Source organism: Haliotis rufescens, unplaced genomic scaffold (assembly GCF_023055435.1).
Source record: "Haliotis rufescens isolate VD_foot unplaced genomic scaffold, xgHalRufe1.0.p SCAF_5, whole genome shotgun sequence".
In the NCBI taxonomy this organism is placed as follows: Eukaryota; Metazoa; Mollusca; class Gastropoda; order Lepetellida; family Haliotidae; genus Haliotis; species Haliotis rufescens.
Genome location: NW_025964223.1, coordinates 26,769,380 through 26,784,485, shown reverse-complemented (window position 1 = coordinate 26,784,485; position 15,106 = coordinate 26,769,380). Strand labels below are relative to the sequence as shown.

General features: G+C 40.6%; 1 protein-coding gene across 4 annotated transcripts in view; it reads right to left on the bottom strand.

Annotated features, from left to right (window-relative positions):
* Window positions 1-15,106, bottom strand: part of LOC124110641 (glutamate receptor ionotropic, kainate 2-like) — a 178,485-nt gene that overhangs the window by 32,392 nt on the left and 130,987 nt on the right. For all 4 annotated transcript variants that reach the window (XM_046469977.2, XM_046469996.2, XM_046470002.2 and 1 more), the window contains one exon: window positions 14,689-14,853. In XM_046469977.2, the coding sequence (XP_046325933.1) occupies window positions 14,689-14,853 (165 nt within the window). The remainder of the gene's footprint in view (window positions 1-14,688; window positions 14,854-15,106) is intronic.

Sequence of the window (15,106 nt, the reverse complement as noted above, 5' to 3'; positions counted from 1 at the left end):
TTATAATGCTAGCCCACTGAGATCCCATGCCGCAGTTTAACATGAATACCCCACTCAGACACAGTATAATGACTCCGAGCCGACCAGTCCTTGGTTTAGCCCCTTCATGCCGAGTGCAAGGCAGGGTAACAACAAGTACCATCTTTTAACGTCTTTTTGTATGACGCGGCCGGGGATCGAACCCCGGACCTTCTGCTCTCCGTCTTCTGGCGGATGCTCAACCACTAGACCACAGAGGCGGTCCCTTTTAAAAAGGAAGATTGGTTATAAATAGAATAAGCAGCTAACGAAGACGGATATGAATGTTTTGCCGGGTAGTTTATGTATTATGCATGTATTAAGGGGAGATTATTTCATCTTCAGAAGACATTATTCTGTACCTGGGCAAATCGCCACATAATTTAATGTGGTCGAGGAAACGTTTACTTAAACTGTAGTGTATCAGTACCTCCGATCGGTTGTGTGAGTGAGTGTGTGGAGTACGGCCGCTTTAGAAACAGTGCAGCTACATCATGCTTCGTGTGAGTCATGCCAACGCAAACAGATCCAGAGGGAATTTTCCAAAGACACGCTGGATATTATATTCCTGCACTCTGAGTAGTGGTGCATTAAGGTATAATGAATTCAGAGTCAATGTTCGTTTGGTTTTACACATCATCATTGTTTTCAATCACCCACGTGGAAGGATACATCCCAATCATCATTAAACATATTGACTGGCAATACACAGCCACCAGTGTGACCAGGATGCACGATGTTCTTTTTCAAAATGTTGTTATTTTTGTGTGTGTGTGTGTTAACTTTGTGGATAATTAACTAATCACACAATATAGTCACGTCATCAGATGTAAACGTCTGGTTTTATAATAGTGGTAATAATATTTGTTCTACTTTCTCACGTGTTGTAACAATGACTTGATGTATAGATTTGCTCTGTTCACAAACTCACGAATACAATACCAGACATGGGATACCATATCTTTGCAAAGTTACGTTTTTGTTATCAAATTAATCACTCAAGTATGAGTTCATTTTGGAAAAGGGCAGTTAAAGCGAATAATGTTCGCTTTTATTCAGGTTAACAATCCAAGAAACATCAATTAACTACATTTTCCCTGATGTTCATTGCCACCAGAGATAACTAAAATATTATTGTGTCTAAGACTTTAAAAAGAAATTCCATCAAATTCCATTTTCTCCTGGAAAATTAGTTTTCGAGGACCCTGTTTCCACCAATTTCCTCAATAATTGTAGAAAGCAATGGCCATTATTCATAATTTATTTCTACCGTGCTACTTAAACGGCAGCAATAAAAAAAACGAATGGACATGTCATCACTTCCTTAAGCCCAGGGTACCTATTTACTGATACGCTTAACCCCAAGGGATTCCTACATTCCAGTTATCTCAAGTCGCCATTTGTGTTTAAATTGTCTTTATCCTCGTCTAAAGTCGTTGTTTCTCAGATTGCGAGTACGATGCATTTGCACATGTCCCATCCCAATCCCATCACCAACAGAAACCACCCTTCCCCACCCTTCTAATACCACCAACAGCCTCCCCTCCTTACCTTCATCGAGGACTGTCATGTCTCAGCAGCAGCTTCCTATAGGGCCGTCGGTATTGATAAAGTTCCATTTCGTCGGGTGCCAAGTGGGCATACGTTGACATTAGAAACGTGGAAACAAAGGTCGCACCTTTCTGGGTGTATTCCCCAGGGCTCCTAGGTTGGTTCTACTGGCAAATTTGCGAAGATGGTTGTCAAGTGATTCTTTTCTCACACGCTAATGTAAATAATTGATATCCCCATCTGACGTGTGAACACTTATATCGCTTCCTCCCCACATCCCACGGACGTTCAGATTCACGCCCACTGCATTCTCTTGGGTACAGACGCTTAAAGTTATATGGCTTTTAAGAATTAACATGAGCATGTAGGGCACGACAAAAGCAGCAATGGTTCAACGGATAATTGGATATCATAGTTGCATATGGAATTGCAAATGTCATGATTTCCCAGTGGGACTGAGCCGCAGTTTCTGTTACAGATGCAGAGTTTCTACAGATACATTCAGGGGAAATCTCTACATACGGGAAATCATTTTTTACGAACTCAAAGGTTGGATTTTATCTCCAAAATTGAAAGTAAAAGAAGAACAATGTTGGCCAGTGACATTTTGGTTTGGTATAACATGACGGTCTTGGACTTCAAAATTCCATAGAACATGTTGACAGAAGTACATCGGTAATTTTGAAGATATCAAGTTATGTTCACTTACATTCTGAGGCATGAGTTACGGGTGTCTCAAGTTTACATTCTGAAAGCATTATGTGCAGGTGTATCAAGCTTACATTCTGAGTTGCGGGTGTATCAAGCTTACATTCTGAAAGCATGAGTTGCAGGTGTCCCTCTCTAATATTCTGAAAGCATGAGTTGCAGGTGTCTCAACCTTACATTCTGAGTTGAAGGTGTATCAAGCTTACATTCTGAAAGCATGAGTTGCAGGTGTCCCTTGCTTATATGCTGAAAGCATGGGTTGAAGTCGTCTCAAACTTACATTCTGTAAGCATGATATGCAGGCGTATGAAGCTTTCATTCTGAAAGCATGGGTTGCAGGTGTCTCAAGCTTACATTCTGAGGCATGGGTTGAAGTCGTCTCAAACTTACATTCTGTAAGCATGATATGCAGGCGTATGAAGCTTTCATTCTGAAGGCATGGGTTGCAGGTGTCCCTCGCTTATATTCTGAAAGCATGGGATGCAGGTGTCTCAAACTTACATTTTGAAAGCAGGAGAGGCAGGTGTCGTCTCAAGCTTATATTCTGAAAGCATGAGTTGCAGGTGTATCAAGGTTACATTCTGAGTTGCAGGTATATCAAGCTTATATTCTGAAAGCAGGAGATGCATGTGTCTTAAGCTTACATTCTGAAAGCATGATTTGCAGGAGTCCCTCGCTTATATTCTGTCTTTCGCTACATCTCGCAGGTGTCTCAAGCATGGGTTGCAGGTGTCTCAAGCTTACATTCTGAAAGCATGAGATGGAGGTGTCTCAAGCTAATATTCTGATAGCATGATATGCAGGTGTATGAAGCTTTCATTCTGAGTTCCAGGTTTATGAAGCTTTCATTCTGAAGGCATGAGTTGTCCCTCGCTTATATTCTTAAAGCATGGGTTTCAGGTGTCTCAAGCATACATTCTGAGGCATAGGTTGGAGGTTTATCAAGCTAATATTCTGAAAGCATGAGTTGCACGTGTATCAAGCTTACATTCTGATGGCATGAGTTGCAGGTGTCCCTCTCTTGTATTCTGAAAGCATGAGTTGCAGGTGTCTCAAGCATACATTCTTAGGCATTGGTGGCAGGTGTCCCATGCTTATATTCGTAGACATGTGTTGCAGGTGTTCCCCGCTTACTTTCAGAGACATGTGTTCAAGGTGTCCCATCAACACATGCCTACAAGATTCACACCCCTGTCTTAAAGGGACAGTTCATGGATCTGAGGATATATAGGCAGAAACAATTATCTGATGGAATTGGTAATACTAGCACAAACACCCATAGGCTCACACTCATAGCATGCTCTAGGCACCATGCATGTTCTGACCTGTCAGGTCTTTGATGGACACCTATTTTCTTTCATTTCACACTTTGACGAAAATATCTTAATGTGTTGTATAAATACATGACTGTTTCATGCAATCATGCTTCACGTTATTAAACTTGATTGAATTAATTCAGTAACTAGTTTCAATTTCAAATGTCATATTTTTATTTTTGCCAGCTCAACTGATGTAGCTTACACGATGGCGTGACATCCGCCAATTTACCTTCACGTAGACAATGATGGTAAGGGCAAGTAACTACTAATTGTGGCTTCATTGTGACAAATATGGATAGATTTAAACACAATCCGTATTGCATAGATCTTAAAGATACGAAGGTCGACCGTCACAGGAGGGATGGCTACAACACGTATACAAAATGAGAACGTTTTGTGTTCTGGTTCTCTCAGTTTACAGACTGCCTGTAGAGTGGGTGAGTGAGTATGGTTTTACCCCGCTTGTAGCAATATTCCAGCAATATCACTGCGGGGAACACTAGATATTGGCTCCACACAATGTACCCATGCGGGGAATCGAACCCAGGTCTTCGGCTTGACGAGCGAACGCTTTAACCACTGGGTTACCCCACCGCCACGATTGAAAGGATGCGTACGGCTTTTCTGAGACTGCCAAGGAGTTGCGTGCACACTGGACGATGCTTCTGATCTAAAGCCTAATATGAATGTGTGCATGAATGCTTTTCAAGAAGATTCAGCTCTTCGTGTTCACAAAACAAGCTGTATCTTAACCAATATGTGTGTTGAGCAGAGTCAGTTGAATGATACTGAACAACATTAATGTATAATTCAAAGACGATATGTCCACCATTATTATAGACTGGGGTAGACAATATCATTTATTCTTCAATATCTAGTATTAGATGTCATGCAAACGCATTGCTGGTTAATAATACTTCAGGCACTTTACATTATACACTGTGGACAAAATATTATTTATTTCATCGAATATATCCATAAGCCATATTTAGGAATCCTAATGCACTTCTGTAGAACGTCAAATTCATACATTGCCATAAGACGTACTGGAAACGTACTACTTTGGGACTCGACTAAGACTTCATAATGCCACTATTTATGTCACTCTCGGAAATTGCCACATACATTAATAGACAATATCTAATGTCAAACTCGCCATGATGCCAATAAATAGCAAGACCAAACGGTGACACTATAACGAGGCTTAACCAAATGTTTCGTGTGCTTATTGCAAATTAACTGTCCCCTGGTCGATCAAGATGTATCAGACGTCTGTAGCCTATCCATAATCACATCCAGAACTGCTCACACAAACCAAACTCTCCCAAGCTGATGTTAAGTCAAACACTTCCTATTTCTAGATGATGATGAATGTGTTTATGGAATCACTTCATCCATCGCTCATCTTGCGCACAGACGAAAACCTTTTAATTTTTCATACATCGTATTAGTGTGTGGTTCGCATGGCTCCGATTTGTAACCAGTCATGTTCACCCTTTCCTGCGCAGGGAAGGTCTTCCTCACCATTGTAAGCTGGTTTGTGGGTATTTCTTCTCTATTTGACCACCCCAGTAGACATAGTACACGCAGATTTCCCATCGAAACACACATGTGCAAGGTAAAGGATCTTAATGGGTCTGTCCCATCATCTGAGCCGGATGCTTCTATAAATATGATCATGGTTTCTGTAAAGCGGCATAGTGTTGACTTCATTAGGGTCCGTGATCAATACAAGGCAAAGGGCCATGTGTAAAGCGCTTCCCTTGGAAAACTCTATTTTAGACAATCCACTACCGAGAATTTGTGCTATTTACTTTATCTATTTTTCTGCCCGTAAAACCTTATTAGTATTAAGAATGTGCACGACAGTGTTTGCCATCTGCACCTCAGAGAATGCATTAAGGTTATGTCAATGCTCATTGTAACATTGCACATTTAGACGATCATGGCTCCATACAAACAACCTCAGAGCACACCACGCAAATATTTACAGCGATAATGGATGCTACTCTTAAAGTTCCACTGGTTGTTTGGTCACATGACAATTACCAGGTAATATCGCCTGAAGCGGCCTTACAATCAGTCGCACTCATTTTAGATAATTTCTTATTTCAAAGCAAGATATTTTCCACACGATCTTGAGACAGAATAACACTTTTCCTATTTCTTACAAAGTACAGCAAAATAATGAAAACAGACATTATGTTGTTTAATATCAAAAGAGTGTCATACAATAGATTTCGTCTGCATTTATGCTACAAAGCTATCTACAGTGGTAAGGGAGCGTGACATTTAGGCAAAATCCTTGTCACACTATATCGCACTTTGATTCAGGATCATGTCTAAGGCTGTATGTTTCTTTGAAGACAGGTTTCGTGATACATGTCCAAGTAGGTGGGTAATCTACCTAATCTGTAACAGAATGAAACCGGCGCCTCAGGAAAGATATTGGCAAGATGGTCTCGTGTGCATTGAAATAAGTTTTCTTTTTAACGCCCTTATACCTTTGAAGACTGAATGCATGTAAACGAGCATTTCAATGAGAAGTATTAGACGGGAATTGCCCCATGGGGACCGTTTATTAATACCGCTTATCGATTTCCAATTCCCTCGTCCAGTCTGTTGTAGACACCTTGTTGCTTTGTGGTTGGTTTGGTGGCTTTTGCCGAAGGATTAACAGAAAAGTTTATAAGCTTGCACCCTCTTTCATGCCGCAAAAAGCATTTGTAAAAGTTTGCATGCTGTAATTTGCATGTGTGTATTCTGTCCCTTGGTACCAAAACGGCGTACAAGGAAGCAAGGAATAATAGCAATCTTTAGAAAATCGTTTTCTCTGACATAAATCACATGGAAAATTCCAGTCACGAGTCGACGTGAAAGCAGTTTTGAGGCCGACTAAGCAGACTCACACAGCATCCCTGTGTGTATGTCTGTGTTTGAAGTGGCTTCAATTTTACAAACTAGATACACACCTCGCAACCATGTTCACGAATGATGTAATTCCTAGATTAAAACTCTAAAACGAGAGCCCCACAGAAGATCATAGGTTATTTAATTTCAATCAGGCAAACCCTTTCAGAAAATGTAATCTGTTAGAGACCTATTTGCCTCTATTTTAAAGTTCGTTAGCCCTATTCAGTTGTATCTGCCCCTTGCTTCTCCTGGGCCCTGAATGACGACATCTCTATAGAAGTATATCTAGGGAGGAAGTGAGTGACGTAAAAACAAATTTACACATGTTAAGTCCGTGCAATCAAAGCGCCAACCGATTATAGTAAAGGGCCCCTGTTTGGTGAACATGTAAGCGAACACGTAACAGAACTCGCCAGAATCTACTACACAAATACTATCAAACAGCGATAGACATTTCCTCCGTGTAATTAGATAAATATCTGTAGTCATCGTTCTCTATGCATTTTTAATATGCTTCACCAGCCTCGGTTAGTTCTCAATTATTGTTGTCCCACTAGAGACCACGTAAGGCAAACAGATCGATGAGCTGTCTTCGCCGGATTACAGTTTATACTCCAAGGTTAAGCGGGCCCCCGGTGCCAAACCATAGAGCAAGCGGTCCAGTCAGGACATCCGTCGAATGAGGCCTCAATCGCGTCGGTCAACACAGAGGGCAGGAGGTGTGACGTGGTGATGTCGGTCTGGCTGAGATGGGGTGTTAGGAACGGGTATGATGCATGAAGGTGCAGTCCCAGTTTTCATCATTATCGACCGATTGCCAATCGTCTTAACCGAGAAAAGAAGCAGGCTCTACGATCTTTGGGCGATCACTCATGGCTTGATGACAGCTTGATAGACGGGGAAATATACTTACAGAACGGACAGTCATTGCAGTGTTTGTAGATCCGCCAGGATGACCACAGATCCCTATCACTATTGGATATTGGCTTCCCCTCAAATGAATTTACCTAATGTCTGGCCATAATCAGAGGCTGCTTCTAGTCACACTGGTGTCACATGAGTGCTGGATTTACGAAGATGAATATCAATCGTAAGCAAAAATTAGAAATTACCCACTTCTGGGTTAAGTACACGTAGTTTCGGTGCGTCTATCGTCATCTCAAAGGCTAGCTATTCATTTACAAGTTACGAAATTCCTGAATCCAATTTGGTCCTCATAAGTCTATTGGTGAGTGTTAAAGGCTCTAGTCCAACATGTTAAGGAGATAGCCTTTGTGGTCTCGTAGATCGAGCCCCTGCCCGGAGAGCGGAAGGTCGGTGTTTCGATCCCCTGCCGTGTAATACCAAAAGACGTTAAAATATGGTACTTGGGGTTACCCTGCCTGGCACTCGGTATAAAGGGGATAAAACAAGGACTATTCGGCCCGAAGTCAATATGCTGTGTTAGGTATTTAAGTTAAACTGAGGCATGCTATCTCAGTGGTCTGATACAAACAGCCACATAGACATATGTGTATACAAACACACACACACACACACACAAACACATATACACAAACACACATACGTATGCACAAACACACATACACACACAAACACACACAAACATACACACACACAAACACACATATACAAACACAAACACGTACACATACATATACACAAACACACACACGGATACACAAACACACACACAAACACACATACACACACAAACACACACAAACATATACACTCACATACACACACAAAGACACATACACACACAAACACACATACACACACAAACACACACAAACATATACACTCACATACACACACAAAGACACATACACGCACAAACGCACCCACACATACACACACACATACACAAACACACATACACACACACACACAAACACACACATACACACACAAACACATATACACACACAAAGACACATTCACACAAACGCATACACACACACACACACACACACACACACACACACACACACACACACACACACACACACACACACACACACACACACATCCGCCCATGGAGGTCGCTATATAATCCCATTTCACCTCACCTGGCATATCATAGACAGAACAAGCGTATCTTGAACCTACCAACCTCTTTTACCACAGTAGAACCCTGTTTAGCCGGCCGGTATCATTGAAATGGAATCATCCTGATGAAAGGGCATCTTCAGGAATATATGATTCCACTGTACATGAATATATTATCTCACATGCGAACGTATTACACTACAACACTTGCTGATTCCTTTCTGTAGATGCCTACAGACACAGAGAGCACTGGATTCCTCATTATTGAATGTTCTAATCTTAGCATTGAAGGGAACGCCATTTGAAATCTCACTGACCCACATCAGACGTAATTTCCTGAAATGAACGTTAGGCCGGGTCAACAAAGTTTTACATGGGTTTAATTGCAATAGCAGACATAATGTTTATATCATGTTTCCAATAAGGAGAGGACTGAACTTTGAAATTTTGCTAAGGGCAAACATTCTACTGTCTAGACGAAGGATTCTCTAAACAAATTAGTTATAAGTAGTGATGATAGGTATCTAAGAATGTTCACCATTCAGTTAAATCGTTGCTCCGAGAGACAATTAGATTACGATGTTAGGTCTGTAACGCACTATGAGTTGGTGAACTGGAATAGTCTTTGAAATATATATAGTATGCAGAGAAGATGGTGCAACATGTCATCAACAGGCCCCTTGTGTCTGTTTACCATAATGAAAATAAGTGCCATCATCTCAAGGTTCTACCACGGTTTCTGGAAACGTGCCCCCAAAACGGCCAACTGTATAGCTTCCATGGACCTCACGACAGGTTCAGCTGATACGAATAACAGACTAAAGGTCATGTTCACCCGTTTCACGGATATCTGCTGTCACCAACCTCTTCAATGACGTTTCTGGTAATGTGTCTCTTCCATTGTGTCGATGTCGTTTCTAGCTGATCGAGTATAACGACCCAAGGCCTATACGCTTTTCTGTAATAAGGTTTGTCATGTAGTAAACTCCTTATCAGTGTTTACAATGATATTTGTAGATTGTTTCGTTCCTAAAACAGGCCGAATTGTTAATCGTAACGAAATATTGATTTAGACCTGTCGTGGTCTGTATATCTTTGGGTGTATTACCAACACAGGTAATGACTACTTTGTTCCTTTGTATTTCAGAATGACATGTCCACAAGATAAAAGACTAATTTCGGCATCCTGCACGAGAGATTCCCACCCAATACCCAGACAGCGGACGCCTGTTGGGTAAAGGTTCATTGCTGATGCGAAGTACAAATAAAGGCTCATGTACAGAATGAGCTCAGTCGCTTACTTCAGCTGAATTCATCTCTCAACAGAAGGATTGTTTAAGTCTGATTAAGCTTCCTTGGGAGCTTGGTTCACTCCTAAATCGTATTATTGAAGCTTAATTAGTGGATGTGATCAAAGTTTGTGTTAAATCAACCTCACTAATGGGATTTCTGGTGATGGCATTAGGTCTAGAGTAGGCCATGTCATCTATTTTGAATAACTATGGCAACTTCATATCCAAGTGATCCTACAAAGGACAGTGTCACAAGTGGTGATTTAAAGTGTAATGTAGCTCAATTAGTTTTCAACGGCCATTTTTTCCCACATGGAATTGCCTTTTGAGCATTCTTATCCGTTTGTAATGAGTTAATAGTTTTTTATATAATATCCGCGACAGCGGAGTAAGGCGCTATATGGTGTACGGTTTTTATTATGCGCGAAGGTTCTCAAGATGTCCACAAAGAAGAGGGTTGACATTCAGGCTTACAGCTTGCAATCCCAAGGGATCACAATTAACTATTTCGTCCCAAGTCTATAAAGTAAATTTGAAAGATACCACTGTCATCCCCTGTCACAATTCCTCGAGTGACAAAAAAGTGATAGTTACTCGGGGAAAAAAGCTTTACACGAACATTGATTGTCACATGGTCTTAGCGTATTTGGTCCTGTCTTTTCAGGTAACATTTAAAGAAGTTTACAAAGAGTAAAAAATATAAAATATAGTTGATTCGTGTTGCACTACCAGTTTAGGCGCATGCTGACATAGTGCAGGTGAATAGCGACAATAGATACTGGCCGACACCGTTATGCCACACATTTGCCGGGCGACATGGGTTAAGGCGACAACCCAGCAAACAACGCCAGCTGACTTATCTACAGTTAATCCAAGTGTCATGGATTTGCTGAGACGGTTAACGTGTAGCTATGGTAGGTGTCACGGGTTTGCTGAGACGGTTAACGTGTAGCTATGGTAGTTGTCACGGGTTTGCTGAGACCGCTACCATGTAGTTATGGTAGATGTCATGGGTTTGCTGAACGACTACCGTGTAACTGAGGTGGATGCCATGGGTACCTTGCTGAGATAGTTAACGTGTAGCTGCGGTGGATGCCCTGGGTTTGCTAATACGACTACGGTAGAGCTACGCTTGGTGACAAACATTGCTGAGCTATATATCCTTTAGTTTCTCGTGGTCACATGAGCTTGCCTTGACGACAAACATGAAACTCTATCAGGTGAATAGAGTTGCTAACAAGAAACTCTTCAGTTGTTATTGTTTTCTAGCCATGGTGCTGTTTCAACAGACAGTGTATTGCTTGTATTGTACTGTGCATTTCAGTATTTCGATGCCAGATGATAAAGCTATACTGATGCTTTGCATAATGTGGTCTTTATGTTGCAGTTTCCTATGTAAGATTGGATTGTTTGAGTTAAGAACATGGTCAGTGCTGTTCTGAGCACAGATCACTGCTCAGATTTCAATATAGAAAAAGGGTTTTCTTGTGAAAAGTATCCAGAAACACAGCTATAGTTCCACTTGAATCTTATAGCGCAATTATATTTCAAAAGAAATAAGTTGTTTCTGATGCTTGGTAACGATCCATATAATCCTGCAGACTCCGAGCAAGGTCTAAACCTCATCTACAGAAGATCAAGACCATCTGTGCATGTCCTCACATTTTACGGCTCCAATAAAACAGACATTATAGGCAAGTAAAACCCAGATACCAGACAATGTAATAACATTCTCACAAATACACACATCCATGTACACACACAGAGATTTCTAATGCTAGCGCTTTAAATTTTCAATGAGTAAGATCATACGTCTCCGTGCAAAGGCAACCTTATCAAAATCTTGTTCCGAAACGCTAAGTGTTGTAACATCGGCTTTTAGCACCTCGTCAGACGGTTGAGGTCGCTTGACACAAACAACCTACAAATTAGTTCTGTGATTGTTGAGACGTCTTTATAGATGGCTCCGTGGTGCCCTGATTTGTAAATCCATTCCTTGGTTGCAGACATAAAAGGATGAGAATTGAAGGGTCAACAGAAGAATTTTAGTGGAAATTACAAGGGTGTCCTGGTGGTTTAAGTGATCTACCTTCAGCACCTGTGAATCTAGGTTGATGAATGCCAGGGGCATTGTGTTTGAAGGTTGTGTTCACATGAGCCCTTAATTTTCCTTTATCCTGATTTGCATATACATGTTCAACCTAATGTGACCTCCAAGCTCTCCAAGCTATACAGAAGACATGTAGTGTGTACTTTTCGGAATACAACTCGTTTAATATGCGAAAGATTTTCTTTCACTGGAAACACAATACATGTCCCCTCGAGGCATTGCCGTCAATTTTATGTCATATAAAGGTTAATAAACAAATGTACCTTATGTTGTAGTGAGTGTATAACTGTCCATTGCAATAAGAACCGCAGATTGTTGTAAAACGTGTATTTTGTAAAAGTGTGTATGTGTATTTTGTAAAGAATACAGTGTATACATGTATAACAAAAGTTATATTTGGGATAACACTTCCTTAGTAAAGTACAAATTCTAGAACATTTTTGGGTTGAGTCCCATCCGCGATTCAGAGCGAGGCACCTAATCGACAGCACACAAAGTCAACGATCCAACCAGCTCAGCAAACGAGGCGTCGACAAAAAATGAAAGTCTGATAACTGGTAGTCCAGATCTGCACCCCTCTGATGAGTGTAAATTATGGCCGAAAGCTATGAATACACAATACACTTAGAAAGTGGTACTGGCGAGTAGGTGCTTCACCGGGAGTGTAGATTCGAATCCCGGATGGGAAAAAAGTACAAGAATTTGCACTGATTTGTTTTGTTTGTTTGTTGTTTTACGCCACACTCAGCAATATTACAGGATATGACGGTGGTCTGTAAATAATCGAGTCCGATATCTGATTGTCATAAAGCACATGTTGCATAAGTTAATATTATTATCATAACTGTCTGAAAACCATAACTTACAACTTCTATTGCCATCAGTGACTGCACAACTATCTGTAGGTTATAACTACTGCAACTCCAGGCCAAGGAATGCGATAAACATGTTGGTTGACAAGAGAAACTTGTACATTGTAACAAGAATTTATTTATACAAAGAACTGTATATTGCAATAAGTATAATTCAATATAGCGGTGAATCGGTTTTATATCCATTACCTAGTGCTACATATGTCACGATCTAAGTATAATTGATTTCCTAATTACCAACTGTACTGATTACGGGGTTATTGTCTTTGTTTTCACGTGTTTGAAAGTACAATTTTGGTACAGATATCTCAGGTGACACATTTATGGCGAATAATTGCTATAACATGTGTCAGAAGCCTCATCTGCTCTTCACGGTTTGTGAGTGACCTGCACATGGTACACAGCTATTGCCTGGTAATTAACATCAATAATTATTGGTTATGAATTTAGTGAATAGTGTAATAATAGGACTATCCTTAGGCATTGTTTCAGTATTGAAGAGAAGCTCAAACCAATTTTATGCCAAGGCAATTTTAGTCTGGATTATTATGAGCAGTACCATACACTTGATATACACTGTATGTAGGTCAAATGAAACGTGTCGACGCTGTTGTGATACTGAATATGACACAAATCGGACAAACATCTCTTGAAACACAATATAGTCCTACATATCATGATAATGAGAAACCAACCCATCTATACACCTTTACGCCGTTTATTCTCGTATGAATCTCTGTAGTTAAAAGCGACAAAACCCTTTCCATATTCATAAGAACGGTCTGCTAAAAGCAGAGTCTATTGTACGATTCTGACTATATCATAAGCATGTGTTTATGAATCACTATGACACAGCGATGATAACATATGTTCGAGAAAAAGGTGAGCGTATCCATCACAAACATATGCAAAGGCAGTTCAATTCCTTCACATGTCCATCACAAAACTATTTGAAAGCTTTACTGAGGCCTTGAATGTTGTTACCTTGATAAAAAAACTATTGAGCAAGAGTAGTATGATGCTCTTTGAAATCTTGGTAGAAAGAGCATGCTTGATTGCACCTCAAAAGTTGTGAAATGTAAACTATTTGAAAGCATTAGTTAGCTTTTAGAAATCCAAAGGCACCCCTCTTGTCGTACAGTTTTCTGGAGAGTGGTTTGTCATTCTGAATCTTAATGCATAGATCTAAATATGAAACAGATGTAGCGGCCTCAATGGTAGCCTTAATGCGTGCGTATAAGTAAACGTTAAATACACATAACTCGATTAAGACGGCCGTATAATTATTTAAGGGTTAAATGTTGAATGGCCTTAACCATCACTCCGGATCCAGGGGAGGACATTCTAATCCGTTAGTTGACACGTGTTGTATCTGTACATTAGTGCCCCTGTCAATGGACATCAAATAGTTGGAACTGAGCCGCGTGGGGCTTCTTGGGGATGGTGTTCGGGTGGGGAGTGGGGGAGGGGGTGTGGGGGTGTAGATCGTCATCCCATGCATGTTGGTACCGACTAAAGAGCTAATCAGAATCGGTGACGTGGTTGATTGCGAATCATATCTCAATTTCGTGGATCTTTCCTCGTGCTGGATTCTCTGGTATTAATGTGTCGTCTCCACAGAGATATCACTAAGGTTTTGATGTTACCATCAGTGATATCGCATCACAAACTCCACTACGGGTCAAATACTGAGGTATCCGAGGTGAACTTCAACTCATCATGCCAATGATCACGAAGCAGATCCATCACCTGTTGTGGTCTGATCATAGTTTGATCTGACATACCGGGGCCGTGCCATATGGCATTACAATAGTGAGAAGCCAAATGATTGACAATGTAAATTATCTTACCTCTTTTGGAAGCTCTGAACCCATCGTCGATTGGTAAGCGCGTTATGTTGAGTAATAGTTTTGTTCCTTTTGGCAATAGGTTGTCTTCATGATTAACCCTATACACAGCATACAAGAAGGCGTTCTCCACTGATATATCCTCGTCTCCAACACCGAACAAACCTCCTGAAACAGAATGCATTTCTTATCAGTATATAATGTAAACGCGTAGGTATTTGAAGAAATAGAAAATGGAAGTTTCACCAGTCTAGCAGAAAAATACTGCAATGAGTGAGTGAGTGAGTTTTGTTTAACGCCGCTTTCAACAATATTTTAGTAATACCACAATATGTGAGGAGGACGGAGATTTTAGCTGTTAACTACTGATGAAACTCAATACTATAGGTGTGGTGATGATAAATGATTGGTTATGATGAGG